Source organism: Myotis brandtii, unplaced genomic scaffold (assembly GCF_000412655.1).
Source record: "Myotis brandtii unplaced genomic scaffold, ASM41265v1 scaffold174, whole genome shotgun sequence".
Classification (NCBI taxonomy): Eukaryota; Metazoa; Chordata; class Mammalia; order Chiroptera; family Vespertilionidae; genus Myotis; species Myotis brandtii.
In genome coordinates this window covers 1,795,979-1,814,233 of record NW_005356437.1, presented here as the reverse complement: position 1 = coordinate 1,814,233, position 18,255 = coordinate 1,795,979, and the positions used below count along the sequence as shown (strand labels likewise).

General features: G+C 41.7%; 1 protein-coding gene across 1 annotated transcript in view; it reads left to right on the top strand.

The window, feature by feature from the left end:
- FNDC3A (fibronectin type III domain containing 3A) overlaps positions 1-18,255 on the top strand; it is a 227,235-nt gene that overhangs the window by 66,022 nt on the left and 142,958 nt on the right. Inside the window, exon 3 of the mRNA XM_005863209.2 lies at positions 7,455-7,530. Coding sequence (XP_005863271.1) covers positions 7,455-7,530 — 76 coding nt within the window. The remainder of the gene's footprint in view (positions 1-7,454; positions 7,531-18,255) is intronic.

The following is an 18,255-nucleotide window of genomic DNA, read 5'->3' as shown; positions in this document are numbered from 1 at the left end:
GAGCTTCACAGATAAGAAAAAACTAAAGGAGTTCATCACAACCAAACCACCATTATATGAAATGTTGAAGGGTATTCTTTAAGAAGAGGAAGAAGAAAAGATTTTTAAAAATGAACAATAAAATGGCAATAAATACATATCTAGCAACAATTGAATCTCAAAATCAAAATAAACGTATAAGAAATTTAACGAACAGAATAAACCGGTGAATAAAATAGAACCAGAGGCATAGAAATGGAATAGACTAATGATTCTCATAGGGAAGAGAGATGGGGGGTTGGGAAAAGGTTAAACAAAGATCTTATATACATATATGCATTAACTATGGACACAGACAATAGAGTGGCCAAGGCCTAGGGTGGGGCTGGGACCGGGTGGAGGAGGGTAATGGGGGGAAAAAGAGGGCCATCTGTAATATTACCAGCAATAAGGATTAAACACTATTCTACACAATTCACAGCTCTTTAAACATGACTTCTCACTCTTTCAACACTTCCCTACACATTCCACAACTCTATAAATGTGAATTCTAAATGTTTCAAACACTTCCCCGCCCAATCAAAGATAACTTTTTTTTTTTTAAAGAAGCTCTTTTCTGACTGATTTATCTTCCGAGGCTGTCTGTGCTTAGCTATGTGAGCACTTGGTATTTAAACCATCGTAAAGAGGTCTTTTTTATTTTTATTTTTTTATTGATTTCAGAGAGGAAGGGAGAGGGAGAGAGAGAAATAGAAACATCAATGATGAGAGAGAATCATTGATTGACTGCCTCCTGTATGCACCCCTCCCCCCATGGGGATTGAGCCCACAACCTGGACAGGTGCCCTTGACCTGAATCGAACCCAAGACCTTTCATTCCACAGACTGACGCTCTATCTACTGAGCCAAATCGACTAGGGCCAAAGATAAATTTAAGTGTTCCAAACACTACCCCAAACATTTCCCAGCTCTATCAAAGTGAATTCTAAATCCTTCAAACACTATCCAACACACTTCCCTAACCCTAACACTAAATGCTAACTCCAACAGTCATACCTATCTCTATCCCAAACCCTATTCCAGGGGTGGGCAACCCCTGGCACACATGCCAAACATGGCACGCCAATAACTTTTGCTTGCACGTGAAACCCTCTCTTATAACCTTCCATTTATAATTTTTTTCTTAATATCAACTTTTTTATTTTTCAGATAAATTCAGTATAGGTGCATCTTTTGCTGGGCATGTAAAATAATGCAACTGCAGTGGGAAAGTTTGGTGATCCCTCAAAAGTTATACATAGAATTAGCATATCGCCCAGCAAGTCAGTGCATAGATATATACCGCAAAGAACTGAAATATGAATGTTGTTGGCAGTACTATCCTCATTAGCCAAAAGGTCAAAATGGTGTATCAGTGGTTGAATGGATACACAAATTCTGGTATATCCATGCAATGGAATGTTATTCAGCCATAAAAAGGAATAAGTACTGATACATGCTACAACCTGGATGAACTACAAACACAGGCTAAGTAAAAGAAAGCAGTCACAAAAGATCACATGTTGTATGATTATATTTATCCAAAGTGGCTAAATTTATGGAGATAGAAGCAAATTTTGATGGTTACTAGCATTCTGGAGAGAAAAAGTAGAGTGATCTTTTAATGGGTATAGGCTTTTTTTTGGAGTGGTAAAATGTTTTGGAAGTAGATATTGGTAGTCATTTGACAACATTTTGAACATACTAAATGCCATGGAATTAAATACTTTAATGTTAGTTTAAAATTAATTTTATGTCAATCTCATCTCACCTTACCAAAAAAATAATGTTAATAATGACAGAAATGGATTATAACATAGATTTTTTTTTTTTAAAGAATCCATGAGGCCATACTCATACTAAGAAACATTTAAATATGGGGTGTGGGATAAGGGGAAGAATACTGAAAAGAAAGCTCTATTTAATAGAAGAATGCTAACTGGTAAATGTAGAAAGAATGGTGGGAGTTTTTTAAATCCCCTTTTTACAGTTACCACAGTAATGATTTAGTAATAATTGCTGAAACCATTGGGTGAAAGACAGTTGGAAAATAGGATATTCACAGAACCTCAGAGTATCACCATATTGATTGTTTATTGCTTTTAAAGGAAAATTGTACCTTATAATAAAGACATCTGACCGATACCACCTAAACCAAGTGATCAAACATAATATCAGCCAGATACTCCATTGTGAGAGTGAGTAAATGTGGTAACATGTTAACAATTGGTGAATCTAGATGAAGAGTATATGGATGTTCATTGAACCAATCTTGAAGTTTTTCTGTAATATCAAATAGTTCAAAATAAGTTGGAAAAAGGTGCAATTTGAATATAACCCTACCCTGTTTAATAGCCTTGCCTGAAGATACAACTCCTTAGCTTGATATTTAAAGATTTTCATGATTTAACCCCTGTTTATTATCCCAATCTTACCTTTCCATTGTATTTCTCAAACTGGTTTAAACTTTAGCTATACCACACTTCTTCCCCATTTTCAAATTGTCCATGATCTCTTTCACTCTCTTGACTTGATACATGCTATGTTGTTCTCTCCTTGAAATGTTCTCTTCTCATTTTTAGCTTGCTAACTTCTGGTTGTCCTTCTGAACATTATGTAGTTATCATCTCCTCCAGGATTTTTTTCTGATTATCTGGGATGAGTAGAACCTATAGGACATTGTTTATATCCCTATTATACCACTGTGACACTGTACAGTTGAGTACCTGTCTGTCTCCCTTACTAGAATGTGAACTTTTGAGACCTTAGACTGTGATTTATTTTTTTTCTTGGTACCTACAGTACATCTTATCTAATAAAAGAGAAACATGCAAATTGACCATGCCTCTGCTACACTCACAAGCCACGCCCATAAGCCACGCCCACTGGCCAGTCAGCAACTATATGCAAATTAACACAACCAAGATGGCGGCTGGCAGCCACGGAGCTGGAGCAAGCAGGAGGCTTGGTTGCCCCGGCGATGGAGGAAGCCAAGCTTCCCGCCTGCCCTGGCCAGCTGTGGCCTCCACTAAAGGCAACAAAGTTTCAATTATAGAAGATAAATAAATCCCAGATACCTGCTTCCAGCCAGCCTCCACTGGGAGCTTGGGTGGCTGGGGGCTGTGGCCAGCCTGAAAACAGCCATCAGCCCCTCACCCAGGCTGGCCAGGCACCCCAGCAGGACCCCCACCCTGATCTGGGACTCCCTTCAGGGCAAACCAGCCGGCCCCCACCCATGCACCAGGCCTCTATCCTATATAATAAAAGGGTAGTATGCAAATTGACCCTAACAGCAGAACAACTGGGAATGACTGGTCACTGTGACACACACTGACCACCAGGGGGAAGACGCTCAATGCAGGAGCTTCCCCCAGGTGGTCAGTGTGCTCCCACAGGGGGAGCTTTGCTCAGCCACAAGCCAGGCTGACGGCTGCCAGGACAGCGCTGGTGGCAGGAGCCTCTCCCGCCTCCTCAGCAGCGCTAAGAATGTCCGACTGCAGCTTAGGCCTGCTCCCCGCTGGCAAGTGGACATCCCCCGAGGGCTCCCGGGCTGCCAGAGGGGTTCCTGACTGCCAGCTTAGGCCCAATCCCCAAGGGAGCAGGCCTAAGCCAGCAGATGGACATCCCCCGAGGGGTCCCAGACTGCGAGAGGGCACAGGCCAGGCTGAGGGACGCGCCCCCCCCCCCCGAGTGCACAAAGTTTTGTGCACCGGGCCTCTAGTATAAAAATAGGCATCAAACAATGGGTGTTTAATATATGATTTTCAGATAAATTAATTTTATTGCTTACTATTTTCTGGATCATATAATTGAAAAGAGGCCTGTTTCTCCTTTTTATTTAATAGCAGGATATATTATTTACTTATATGTCATGTTTGGTTTTCTTAGTTTTATTTATTTTTGTCAACCTTGTAGTGAATGAATTCATTAAAGAAGAAATTAGTGTTTTATAGAACTTCTCAATACCAGGACTGTGAGATGATTATTATTTTAAAGAAATAACATGTATATAAAGCAAACAGCATTGTGTGACACAGTAAGGACTACTTTAGGTCTTGGACACCATTAAGAATTTAAGGAAATCTAAAGAAAACAGTGAACCCTTTTCTAGAAAATGGTAATATCTACAGAAAGTTTCATATACAATTCTGGGTAGTTCATAAAGGCTGTGAATAGTTATCTATGGCCCCACGTTAAGAACTCTCCTGTTTTAACCCAATGCTGGCTTCGGGTAACATCCTTCAATAATTCACCACCTCTACCAAATTCCAACACTAATTAGAAAAGAGTGAAAAAGACAGAATGAGTTAAAAATAAGAACCAGGATTTGTTGGGATTGACAAAAATATATTGGAAATAAAAGCAAACTGAAAATCCTCTAGCCCATTTTACAAATTTTGTTTTCTTTAAAACAATTCTTGGATCACAGGAAATTAACAACAAAATAACAGAAAATTATAAAAAAATACTAGTGAAAATATTCTATGTGGTTAAAACTGAGTTCAATAAAGTTTAGAGTCTTAAAGTGCATATACTACTAAAAAAAGAATGAAATAGGTATTCAAATGAAAAAGTTAGAAAAACATCATGGTAAGTTTAAGGAAAACGAAAGAAAATAATAAAAACCTATACTAACAAAAGGGTAATATGCTAATTAGACCGGATAGACCGGACGTCATTCCTGATGTCCTTCCTGACAAAGCCGGGGCCCGGGTGAAGCCACCCTGGGTCCCAGGTGCCTGCGGCCGGCTAGAGGGAGGGAAGCCCGGGTCCCGGTTGCCTGTTGCCAGCCAGAGGGAGGGAAGCCAGGGTCCCAGTTGCCTGTGGCCAGCCAGAGGGAGGAAAGCCTGGGTCCTGGTTGCCTGCTGGAAGCTGGAGGAGGGAAGCCTGGGTCTTAGGTGCCGGAGGAAAGCTGTTGCCAGCAGCCAGGGGAAGGAAGGCCTACTTTTGCACGAATTTTCGTGCATTGGGCCTCTAGTTGTAAATAAAAGTTAATGCATTAAGCCTGGCCCATGTGGCTCAGTTGGTTGAATGTCGTCCCATATACCAAGAGGTCACAGGTTTGATTCCTGGTCCAGGTACATGCAGATTTCGGCTCAGTCCCCAGTGGGGGCGTATGCAGGAGGCAGCCTATCAATGTTTCTTTCTCATCGATGTTTCTGTCTCTCTCCCCCTCCCTCTCTCTCTAAAAGTTAGTAAAACACATTTTAAAAATATAAATAAGTTAATGCATTAAAAGAAACCCACTTAAATAACTGCTATAGCCTCCTGACAGGTCTTCCTATACATACCTGATTGCTACAGTGCAGCCAGAGTGATTCTCCATAGCACTACCTGCATAAATAACACTCTTCATTGCCCTTAAAATGACTCACAAGACCCTTTATAACGGACTTGTGCCTACCTTTAAAAATTATAGTAGCCACATTAAAAAAGTAAAAACATATGAAATTAACTGTGGAAGTGTTTACTTAACTCAGTATGCCCAGAATATTATTTCAACATGTAATCAATATAAAAACTATTAACAAGGTATTTACATTGTTGGGTGTTTTTTGTAATGCCTTTGAAATCCAATATGTGTTTTACACTTACAGCATATCTAAATAGAGACTAGCCACATTTCAAGAGCTTGATAACCAGCCATAAGTTAAATTTAGAAGCAGTAGAAGATGGTCACCAAGACAAAAATAGATAACATTCGCTATAAGAAAATAATCAACTGTGCTAAAAATTAAAAAGAAAAGGAAATAGGAATATAATTGCAGTATAATATAGAACATTATCATTTTTTAAATATATTTTTATTGAGTTGAGGGATGGGGGGAAGAGAGAAACATCCATGAGAGAGAAACATCAGTCAGCTGCCTCCTGCATGCCCCTTACTAGGGATTGAGCCCAAAACCCAGGCATGTGTCCTCACCAAGAATCGAGCTGGCAACCTTTCTCTGTACATGGGATGATGCTCAACTGACCCACACCTGCCAGGGCTTATTACTATTATTAATATGCAAAGAATACAAATCACTAGGAACACTTAAGACCCCAAAAGATAACATAAACAGCCAGTCTATAAAAGAGCTAGTAACAAAAATAAAAGATAGCATTTAACCTCATTAAAAATTGAGTACAAATTTAAAAGATAGTAATATACTATTTTCATCTAGCAAGGTGGCAAAGATTTTAAAACTATAATTTCCAGGTTTATGGAAAATGTGGTAAAAGGCTGTTCCCAACGACTATGTAGGGAGAATATGAATTAGTAAAACCTTTGTTAAAAGCAGTTTAACAATAGACACAAGAATTAGGAATATATCAAAAGGGAGCAATATTAATTATATAGAGGGGAAAAGTACATACCAAAATGTTCACTTCTGCATTGTTTATAATAATAGCAAACTAAAACTACCTAATTTTCTTACATTAAGAGAATGGTAGAATAGTTTGTGGTATAGTCATTTGATGAAATACTGTGAATAATAACGTGGAAAAGTCTTTTTATAATATTTGAATACATAACAGGAGATCATATATCTATGTTTAAGGAGAAAAATTAAGCCTATGTGTAGAGAACAAGACTAAGAAATTTATCAGAATGTTAACAATCTTAGGATAGAAGGACCTCAGATTTTTTTCCAGTTTTCTGTTTTTCAAATGCCATAAAATTGGTGAGTACAGTAGGTCCTTGGGTTACGTCGGAGATCCGTTCCTACAGCTCGATTTTCGCCGTAAGTCAGAACCCACCTACATAAGCACCTACGTCACTCACATGGAGCACATACACAGCAGTAATGAAGTGAAACAGTAAAAAAAATTTAAAAGAAAGATAACAATTCCTGACTTTTACTTGTGGTAAATAAATAATAAAAAACATAAAGCACATATGTACATATGTCGAAATGACGGAACTTTTTTTTTAATAAATAAATGGGAGATGGTGACGTAACCACGAAATGATGTACGTCGAGTCCAACGTAACCCGAGGACTGCCTGTATTATCTATAAAATTACAAGAAAACTTCTTAAAGTGGTGGGATTCTTACATATAATTTTAAAAGTCATATTGATTCAAATATGCTCTACTTACAAAGCTGTATTTTATGTTTTAATGAATGCAGTGCTTAGCAGCAGATGAACTAAATGTAAATGATCCAAATACTCTGTGGTTTGACTCTATGCATGTTTCATAGTGACGTTTATTAACTTTCCAGTAAAAGTTTGCCACTATCTTTTTCTTATTCCCTTATTTTTGACTTAAGTCTGACCTCTAGAAAAGTGAAATAATACTTTTTTAACTAATGTGTAAAATGTGTAATCCCCATTTTCCTTTCCCATTTCATAGGGTAAAATAGCTCATATCTACTCTCTTACTAGCTTTTGATATACTAATTTGCTCTACTGTTGTTTTGATTAATACTTCTTCCCCTCTTTTTAAGGTTATTCTGGTACAAGTTAACCCAGGAGAAGCATTTACAATAAGAAGAGAAGATGGACAGTTTCAGTGCATTACAGGTAAGAATGGTAATTTATTATTGTTTGAAATGAGAAAAATTTATAATACATAAAAATATATATGCTGGTGATCACTTCCTTTCTTTCTCACTATCACTACACCAAGTCAAACTCTGAATATCTTATAGCTTAACAACTGCAGCATCCTAATTAGTCTCTTTGCCCTGGTTTCTTGATTAATCTTACTATAATATTACTAGAAGCCTGGTGCACGAATTCATGTACATTGAACGGAAATTAATTAGAAGAAATACTTTAATATCGCTGTTTGTCATTTCTCTATAATAGAAGTGTCAACCAAATTCACAGTCAACAATGACAGATTGAAACATGCATGCGATTGGCCCCAGCGAGAGCTTTATATGTATCGCGCATGTGTGAGTCAACTTAGCCTTTTATAGATATAGAATAAACTTGCTTAATTAGACCTGCTTTCTGATGTAACTAAACTTTTCCAGCCCAGTGAAGCACCCCAGCTTCTCTTTCAGGTAATTGTCAGCAACACAGCAGTAAATACCAACACAAAGCAGATTATTATTATAGATCACACAGAGAGAACAAAGGGTAAAATATTTAACTGCAGCAGTGTTTGACTATATTCTGCACAGTGAGAAAACCTGAAGTCATTTTCAAGGTCCACCATTTCTTCTTTTCAGTTGGGTCAAGTTTCTAAGCTTTCTAAATCTCTTTTTTCTGGCTAATGAAAAGAAAATAGGATTCCACCGAGTTTCCTATCTTCCTACTCCAGGTCTTCTGTGAGGATCAAATGAGATGGGCATGGGAAAACACTTCACAGACATTTGTTTAAAGTGTGAAATGTTTGCACCTGGCTATAAAGCAAGTTGTGTTCCTAGGCTGAAGAAATTGCAAGGAGGCTAGTTGTCGTTAGGGAGAGGAAGCTGGGCATTGCTACATGATGTCATTACCCAGCACCCACAGCAACCATTTCAGGGCTGGACTGGGATATGGGCCACATTTTGCGCCATGGGGTCCCAGCAGCGTCGGCTGCGATCTGATGGGCTGTTGCTCCGGGGTGGTGGCGGGGCCTGTGTCCCACTTGGGGGAAGCCGGGTGTTGCTTTGTGTGTGTCAGGTCCATGGTGCCGTTTCTGTGTGTGCATCACTGCAGCTCCTGTGTTAAGCATCTGCCCTCTGGTGGTCAGTGCACATCATAGCGACTGGTTGGACGGTCAGACACTTAGCATATTAGCCTTTTATATATATATTGTTTATGTTACTCACCTGCTCAAAAATCTTCAGTGAATCCAATTCAGATTCCTTAATCTTTTTTAAAAGATCATTTTATCTTTCTAGTCTTTCAACTCATTTTCCCTTCAGCACTGTTTTACTTCTAGCTTGGTAAATTATTCACTGTCTTTTGAATCTGTCTTGTACTTACTGTACTATTCTTCTTATCTAGAATTCACCCTTATCACCACCACCCCTAGCCTATCCAAATGCAAACAGTGCTTCAAGACTGAGCTCAGATCTTATCGTTAAAAGGTTTTTTGTCATTTTAATTTGATGATTAGTGACTTTGAGCATTTTTTCATGTGTCTCTTGGTCATCTGTATGTCCTCTTTGAAGAAGTGTCTATTAAGGAAATATATCCTAAGAATCCTGAAACACCAGTCAGAAAGAATATATGTGCCCCTTTGATTATAGCACCACTATTTACAATAGCTAAGATCTGGAAACAGCCCAAGTGCCCATCAATAGATGAGTAGATAAAAAAAAACTGTGGTGCCGAAACCGGTTTGGCTCAGTGGATAGAGCGTCGGCCTGCAGACTGAAGGGTCCCAGGTTCGATTCCGGTCAAGGGCATGTACCTGGGTTGCGGGCACATCCCCAGTAGGAGGTGTGCAGGAGGCAGCTGATCGATGTTTCTCTCTCATCGATGTTTCTGACTCTCTATCTCTCTCCCTTCCTCTCTGTAAAAAATCAATAAAATATATTTTAAAAAAAAAACTGTGGTACATTTGCTTAATGGAATACTATACAGCTTTAAAAAAGAATGATCTTTTAACCTTTGAGACAGCATGGAGGGGCCTCGAGAGTATTATGCTAAGCGAAATAAGCCAGTCAGAGAAAGACAAGTATCACATGATCTCATTTATATGTGGAATAAAATGAAAATAAACTGACGAACAAAATATCCAGAGACATGGAAGCATGGAACAGACTGGAGAATCTCAGAGGCAAGGGGGAGATGGTAGGGGGAAGGCTGGCAAGAAGTTAAACAAAGAACTTATATGCATATATGCATAATCCATGGACACAGACTGTAATTAGTGTGGTAAGCCTGGGATGGGCCAGGGCCAGGTGGAGAGGGACAATAGGGGGGGAAAAGGGAGGACATTTGTAATACTCTCAACAATAAAGATAAAGTAAAAGATATTTTTAAATAAAAAATAAATTAACGTTTTTTGTAAAGTCTTCAGTATTACCTCCACATTGCTCACTAGCCATCCCTTCCCTCCCCCCACATTACTCACTAGCCATCCCCTACAAACACACTTGTAACAAACAAAGATGTCTCCAGATACCACCAGATGTTCCGGGGTGGTGGGATTGAGGGGCGGGCACAAAATCACCCCCAGTTGAAACCATCTGCTCTATGTGAAGACAAAAGCAATATAAAGGTCACTGGCTTTGTATTTAGAGAACCTGGGTTTAAATCCCAACTCTGTCACTGATTGTGTAAACTTTCATATGTTATTTAACCTCTATCAGGTACATTTCTTATCTGTAAAATTTCCATTCTTGTGAGAATAATAGTACACCTCATAGGATAATTGTGAGGATTAACTGATACGTGTGTAAAGCACTCTAGAGCAGATCTGGCACATATAAGGCACTCATTAAATTGTGATGTCGGGTGCTGTGATGTTAATTATTTCATAGAAAGTTACTCCATCTTCTGTGAAACTTAATAATACCAATTATTGTGCCATTATTTAGCAAATAACTATGTTCTTTTTTAGAACATTTCTTCTTGTTTTATTTTTTAAAGCCATTAAAATTTTGTGTGTTTAACTTGAAATGTTTATTTAGTCTCTTCAACTTAAGTTTTAAGCACTTTAAGAGCAGATACCATTTCTTACATTTCTTTGCATACCCTTCAGTTATTGGCCTTCCATATATTGAGTATCTAAATAATAGGCTTTCATTTGAAAAGAGCACATTAGAAGTAGGGTAACCATATGCCTTATCATCCAACCCAGCATACTCCTGAGAACGAAAGAGGACTCTCTAGCAATTACTCCAAGACAACTGTTGTCAGCCAAGATTATCCCAGGAAACCAGGGCTTATGATACCTCCCATTTTACCTGGTCTGTCTATTCGATTTAATCAAAGAAGAAATAGATCTGACTCTTTCTAGAGAAGCAGTTAGCTCAGTACTTACAATTAAAAATTCTAGCCTGCCATCTAAACCTTACATGTCTTGGAGTTAGCACTTTCTCTAAGTTAATTTAAGTCGTTTGTATGGCAAAAAAAGGTAACTTCAAAAAAGGAAGGATCCACATATTATGAGCTTAAAAGAAACCACATAACAGGTCTTTATGCAATATAGTAAATTTTGCCTCTTTACTGGTCAATTAGGTTTTCATAAAAATTATTTTTTATTGGGTACCTCTTAGAATGTAAGTTTCTAAGAGCACCCACCTTAGGTTTGTTTGTATATCTCTTTTCAAATTGTCTTCAATAAATATTGTTTATGATGGAAGCATTTTAACTAATATAACATTGGTCTTTTTAAACACATCTGCAAATGAGGATACTGTACTCATTACTATTTTAATGTGGCTAAAAATATAAAAACTGCTAATTGCAGTTGGATAACCAGACTCTGATTTTTAAATAACATATTTTAAAAGTCAGTTATAACTATAAATTTTAAATCCCCCCTCCTCATAATATTAATTAAATTGATTTTTATATGGCAGTTACCTCTTCAGTCAGGACCAAAAAAGTCTGTCTAATTTATAATCTACCCGTAGTACTAACAGTATCCTAATAGTAGAAACTGCTTATGATATGAAGATATTTTTAGGCAGGAACACATTTCTTTGCTTCAGTAGAGAACAGGGAGACTCCTTTCTCTATATGACCAATTATAAGAGTGAAAACTTTGTTTTAAAATTACAAGGTAGTTTTCTAAAACACAGGAAAGGATAAGGCGAACCAGACAAAGTAAAAAACTCTTCCCTCTTTGTTTTTGTTAGTCCAAAATTAAAACATGGGATGTAATGGAAAGAGTAGTGGTGGACAGGGGACTAGGGTTTAAGTCTTTATAAAGACCAGTGTGCCCTCACTCCAAGCAAGAGAAGGAGATGGGATGAGAAAGTAATTGCTGGATCTCATCTTTTTCCTTTTCTTCCCCTTTGCCATCACTAATTTCTATCACATGGCAGTCATCTTCCTGAATTAGTTCTGGAGCTAGGTAAAAAAAATAAGAGTAAAAGTAGAAGTAGAAGTGGAGGCAGCAGATAACAAAGAGAAAGTCTTAAGAGAGAAAATAATATGCCAGTAAAGCTGAGAGAAAAATAGGACCTTACAGCCCTAGGGCCATCAAGTTCTGAAAGCTTTTCTCTTTACAACCACTATTGTAATAAAATAAACCTTTATAATGAAACCTAAAGAATTGAGTTAAATCCAGTATAATTTAATAAGCATTTTAATTAAAGACTTCTTTTTAATGTAGTTTATTACCTAACAAGAATTGTTAGAGATCACAGGGAAATTTAGAGATCTAAATCACTTATTGTAGTGGAAGTTCAGAATTGGTTAGTTATAGCTAATTATGGGTAGAGCTCAGTATAGTACTTTTTCTACTATAGCATACTGCTTGAAAAGACCGATTGCTAATACTTATTTCATGAATTTACTAAGTATCTGCTGAGGTATAATGTGCCAGCAGCCAGGAACTCAAAGAAAACTAAAACACAATTCTTGCCATTCAAGAACACAGTAAGGAAGAAAGAAGGAAAATTAACAATTATATGCTATATAATAAAAGGCTAATATGCAAATTGACCAAACAGCGGAACAACCAGTCACCATGACACACACTCACAATGAGGGGGCAGACGCTCAATGCAGGAGCTGCCCCCTGGTAGTCAGTGCACTCCAGTGGGGAGCTCAATGCAGGAGCTGCCCCCTGGTGGTCAGTGCACTCCCACAGTGGGGAGTGCTGCTCAGCCACAAGCTGGGCTCACAGCTGGCGAGCACAGCGGTGGTGGCGGGAGCCGCTCCTGCCTCCATGCTAAGGATGTCTGACTGCCGACTTAGGCTCGCTCCCCATGGGGAGTGGGCCAAAGTCGGCAGTCGGACATCCCCCGAGGACTCCCGAACTGTGAGAGGGAGCAGGCTGGACTGAGGGACCCCCCCACTCCAGTGCACAAATTTTGTACACCGGGCTTCTAGTTACAATATAAAAAGAACCATTAAAGCCCTGGCCCATGTGGCTCTGATCAGAGCTTCAGCCTGAGCCCTGGTTGCAGGTCAACCCCTGGCCAGGTGTGTGTGGGAGGCAACCAATGTGTCTCTCTTGCATCTCTCTCTTCCTCTCCCTCTCTTCCCCCCTTCCTTCCTCCCTTCCACTCTCTCTAAAAAATCAATGGAAAAAATATCGGGTGAGGAGTAACAACAAATAGAACCATTACAGACATGCATAGAGTGTTAAGGGAGCATAAGAGGGGTACTCTAACACAGAGTGATAAGTCAGGAAAAGAATTCTTCAAGAAGAAGGTGACATGTGACCTCTCTTTAAGGAAAATAGTAGTTGGTCAAATGGAAAAAGGTCAAGAAAGCATTTTATGCAGAGGAAATAGTGTGCAAAAGCAACAGAAGGAAACAATAACTTGCCTTTTTTAAGATAACTGCAAAGAGATCAAAATTGCTAAAAAGTTTTAAAAAAGGAATGTGGAAGGAGACAAATTTGAAAATGTAGTCACATCTTGAAATGGCTTTATGGCTATACTAAGAACTGTGAACTTTATTGTAAAGGTAAGTAAGAGCCATTGAAGGAGATTATACAGAAGAGTTAACATCCATTTAACAGTTGGGAAAGATTAGTGATGTCTCCCTGTTTACGGTTACTTATTAACCTAAAAATCTTCTTACTACAAACATCTAGAAATGTTCAATAAAATGTCACAAGTATTCTTTTAAATGCATTCTCTCTCTTCCCTCTACCCCCACACCACCTCTCCAAAAGAAGAGGGGGGAAAGGAAATAAATTATGGGCTAGAAAAAGGACTTTGAGGTATTTGTTTTTCAAAATACGTTTCATATTTATAATGAAAAGAATACACTTTGTTCATTTGATTTGATCATTTTTTATTGAGTCCCATCCAAAATCAGATGTCTGTCTTCCCTTATTATTTGCCTTATTTCATGTCCTTTTAGGTCCTGCACAACTCTTAAATATCTAGATGTGTAGCTTCCTACCTTTTACTACTTTCCAGTTTGCCATTCTGCTCATTGGTTAGATTTATCTATACTGCTTGATTCAGACCCATATCTCATTTTTCCATCTTACTCCCAGTATTTGGTGGTTTCAACACAAACACATTATTCCTTTTAAAATTAGGGTACTACCTTAAATCTATCTCAGTTTTTATTCCTATTAAAAGGTATTTTTGAGCCTGGCCCATATGGTTCAGTGGTTGAGCGTCAACCTATTAACCAGGAGGTCACTGTTTGATTCCCAGTCAGGGCACATGCCTAGGTTGCAGGCTTGACACCCCCCCAGTAGCGGGTGTGCAGGAGGCAGCCGGACAATGGAAACTAAGGAGAAAATAAACAAATGAGACTATATCAAAATAAAAAGCTTCTGCACTGCAAAAGATGCCATCATCAAAATAACAAGAGAGCCCACTACATGGGAAAACATATTTGCCAATGATACATCTGATAAGGGGTTAATCTCCAAAATATATAGGGAACTCATACAACTTAACAAAAGGAAGTCCGGGAGTGCTAGAGGGCACTCTGCAAAGTTGCTGTCACTCGGCAGCTCCTGCATTGAGCATCTGCCCCCTCGTGGTCATTGCACGTCATAGCTACCAGCCGGTCAGCCAGTTGCTTAGGCTTTTATATATATAGACTAGTGGCCCAGTGCACGATATTTCTGCAAGGGGGGGGTGTCTCTCTCAACCCAGCCTCTGCACCCTCTCCAATCAGGGACCCCTTGGAGGATGTCCAACTGCCAGTTTCGGCCCGATCCCACCAGCAGTTGGACATCCCTCTTGCAATCTGGGACCAATGGCTCCTAAGCGCTCACCTGCCTGCCTGCCTGATCACCCCTAACTGACTCTGCCTGCCTGCCTTTTTGCCTTTAACCCCTCTGCCTGCCTGCTTGATTGCCCCTAACTACCTCTGCCTGCCTGATTGCCCCTAACTGCCCTCTCCTGCTGGCCTGCTCTCGCCCCCAACTACCCTCCCCTGCCAGCCTGGTTGCCCCCAACTGCCCTCCCCTGCTGGCCTGATCTCGCCCCCAACTGCCCTCCCCTGCTGTCCAATTTGGTTCTGATTGGTCTGTTTCTATGCTAGTCAGCTTCTCCGGGCCTGATCAGAGAGGCGGGGCTGATCAGCAGCCTCCATGGAGGCCCAGAGAAAAACAGGCATGGCTGCTGCCAAAGCCTGGAGAGGGGGAGAGAGGCAACAGCTGATCAACAGCTGCCACAGAGGCTGCGGATCAGACCCTGCCTCTCTCTTCAGGCCTCTCTCTAGGTCTGATCCACAGCCCCCTCGGCAGTCAGTGCTGGGTCGCCGCGCCCGCACAGGGGCAGTCAGTGCTGGGTCACCATGAACTGACTTCCAGTGTTCAATTGAGCCTTCGGTCGGTCATTACAAACCCTGGGTTTTTATATATTAGGGTAAGCATATCCCGTGGACACAGACAATGGGGTGGTTAGGGCCTAGGGTGAGGGGACAACAGGAAAGGGCTGGAAGATGTTAATGAGGAAAAAAGAAAGACCTATGTTATAATTGCAACAAGAAAGTTTGTTTTTAAAAAATCCTATATAATAAAAGTTTAATATGCCAATTGTCCCCCCGGGCAGTTGTTCGACAGGGAGTCAGGGTGTTTGACTGCTCGCTATGACGTGCGCTGACCACCAGGCGGCGGCGCAGAACATGGCAGGCGTCAGTGACGCACTGCCACCTCTCCTGGGCTACCTGGGGGCAGGGGTGATGGGACAGAGGTGCGGTGAGAATGCAGGGTGTCTGCTGAGCTCACATTCCCCCTGCTACCCTCCCACGGGATGCCAGGGCTCGTGCACCAGGGAAGCCCCCTCACTCAGGTACTGGGCCTCTGCAAGGAGCCTTCCCCACACCCGCATGGTGTCTTCGGGTGAGCTGGGCTGCAGCCGCTGGGACCATGGGGACTATTCGGTTTCCCCGTGAGTTCACCCAGGATCTGGTCTGCAAGGCCGGCTGGGAGAGAGCGCACTGCCCTCCTGGCTTTTGTGCAGCCACGCTAGGCGGCCAGAGGTCCATGCTGTGCCCCAGCCCACGGAATTTGGCTGTGCTCACCGCATCTCTGTGTAGGGACTTGGGTGCCATGACTCAGGCTGAGGGTGGCGCATGGGGGCCCGGGGGCCCAGGTGCTGCCCAGGGCCCAGAGTTCAGCTGGGACCTGTCCTTTCACACCAGATGCTTGCACTTCATTCGCTGGCTAGGCCTAGGGACCGCACCTGTGCAGAATTTCATGCACTGGGCCTCTAGTAAATAAATAAAAAATTTTTTTAAGTTTATCAGGTTGGTAATTATAGGCCTTTTTTTTTGTTTTCCAGTAGATGGTGCTATATTATAGGTTTTAGTTTTTCTTACCTGGGCTGACTCTCATTGTATTTGAGAGCCAGCATTTTCTACCCTTCACCACCTCTGGCAGAGGTGTTGCAGATGCCCTCTTCATCATTGCTTTTGCCTCCAAGGTCACTAGTGCCTTTCATCTCCTGTGGATGCTGTAGTCATGGGTATTGCTGCTTGTGTCAGCAGAATGGTGAATGCCCTCACTATGTCAGGGGGTTACCTTGGTCTCGAGCTCCACCACCATAGTGGGGGGATGGTGTGGGTGAAAGGGAAGCCACGGTCTTGAGGTATGTGACCATTGCTATCCATTTCTCTGTGACCACTGCCACTACTGTGTCCAGGAATCAAGTGTGCTACCTCTGCTGCTACTACCAGGATCTCTGGTAGTATGGGCAACATCACAACTGTGGGAGGGAGCTGGAGTCACACGCTCCAATTCCACAACTACCCTTCTTTTTCTTCACCATGGTGGTTGGGAGGATAGGCAGAATCAGGGTCAAGGGGCCTGCCTCTTTTGCTGCTACTGCACTCTCACTGAGGTTGCAGGCTCAACTGGGGAATGGGATCACAGATACTGTTCCTGCCATTCCCCTCATTCTACCTCTTCTATTTATTCCAGTCCACCAACCTTCAGATGTGCAGATATGTGGATCTCTCTGGCATCTATAATAATAAAAGCATAATATGCTAATTAGACCAGACAGCTGAATGACCTTCTGGACGTCCTTCTGGACGAAGCCGCGGCAACGGGGGCCGAGACAGAAGTGCTTAGGGGTGATCAGGCAGGCAGGCAGAGTGATTAGGCGTGATCAGGCAAGCAAGCGAGCAGTTAGGGATGATCAGGCAGGCAGAGTGGTTAGGGGCCATCGGGCAGGCAAGTGGTAGGGGCAATCAGGCAGGCAGGCAAGTGTTTATGGGCAATCAGGCAGGCGAGTGTTTAGGGGCGATCAGGCAGAGTGGTTAAGGGCGACCAGGCAGGTAGGTGCAAGCAGTTAGGGGCATCAGGCAGGCAGGCAGGCAGAGGCGGTTATGGGCGATCAGGCAGGCAGGCATGCAGAAGGGTTAGGGATGATCAGGCAGGCAGACAGGCTAGCGGTTAGGAGCCAGCGGTCCCAGATTGCGAGAGAGATGTCTGACTGCTGGTTTAGGCCAACCCGGACATCCCCCAAGGAGGCCCGTATTGCGAGAGGATGCAGGCTGGGCTGAAGGATCCCCCCTCCGCCATGCACGAATTTCATGGATCAGGCCTCTAGTCTTTGTATGTTGAATAGAGGAACTTTTTTAAAATTCCGGATGTCCCCACTGGTTTTACATAGAAAGGAAGAGACTAAAGGCACATCTCTCCCACCATAATGACACCACTCTCCTTTAAACTTTTTTAATAATAGGTAGATCAGTACTCTAAGAACATTATTTTTTATAACCACTAATTGTCTTTGACTCACTGACTTTTCCTCTGTACAAATCTGACTGAATTTAACCCAATTCTTTAGCTTCTATGGAAATTATAAGTAACTCAAGTTGATTCTTATTCCTATACTAGAGGCCTGGTGCACGAAATTCGTGTACAGGGGGAGGGGTCCCCTCAGCCCAGCCTGTACCCTCTCCAATCCGGAACGCCTCGGGGGATGTCGGAATGACGGTTTAGGCCCAATCTTGGGGAATGGGCCTAAACCGGCAGTCAGACATCCCTCTCACAATCCGGGACCGCTGGCTCCTAACTGCTCACCTGCCTGCCTGCCTGATCGTCCTTACTGGCCCCCCTGCCAGCCTAATCACCCCTAACCACCTCTGCCTGCCGGCTTGGTCTCCCCCAATTGCCCCCTCCCTCCACCAACCTGGTCACCCCCACCTGCCCCATCCCTGCTGGCCTGGTCACCCCTAACTGCCCACCCCACCAGCATG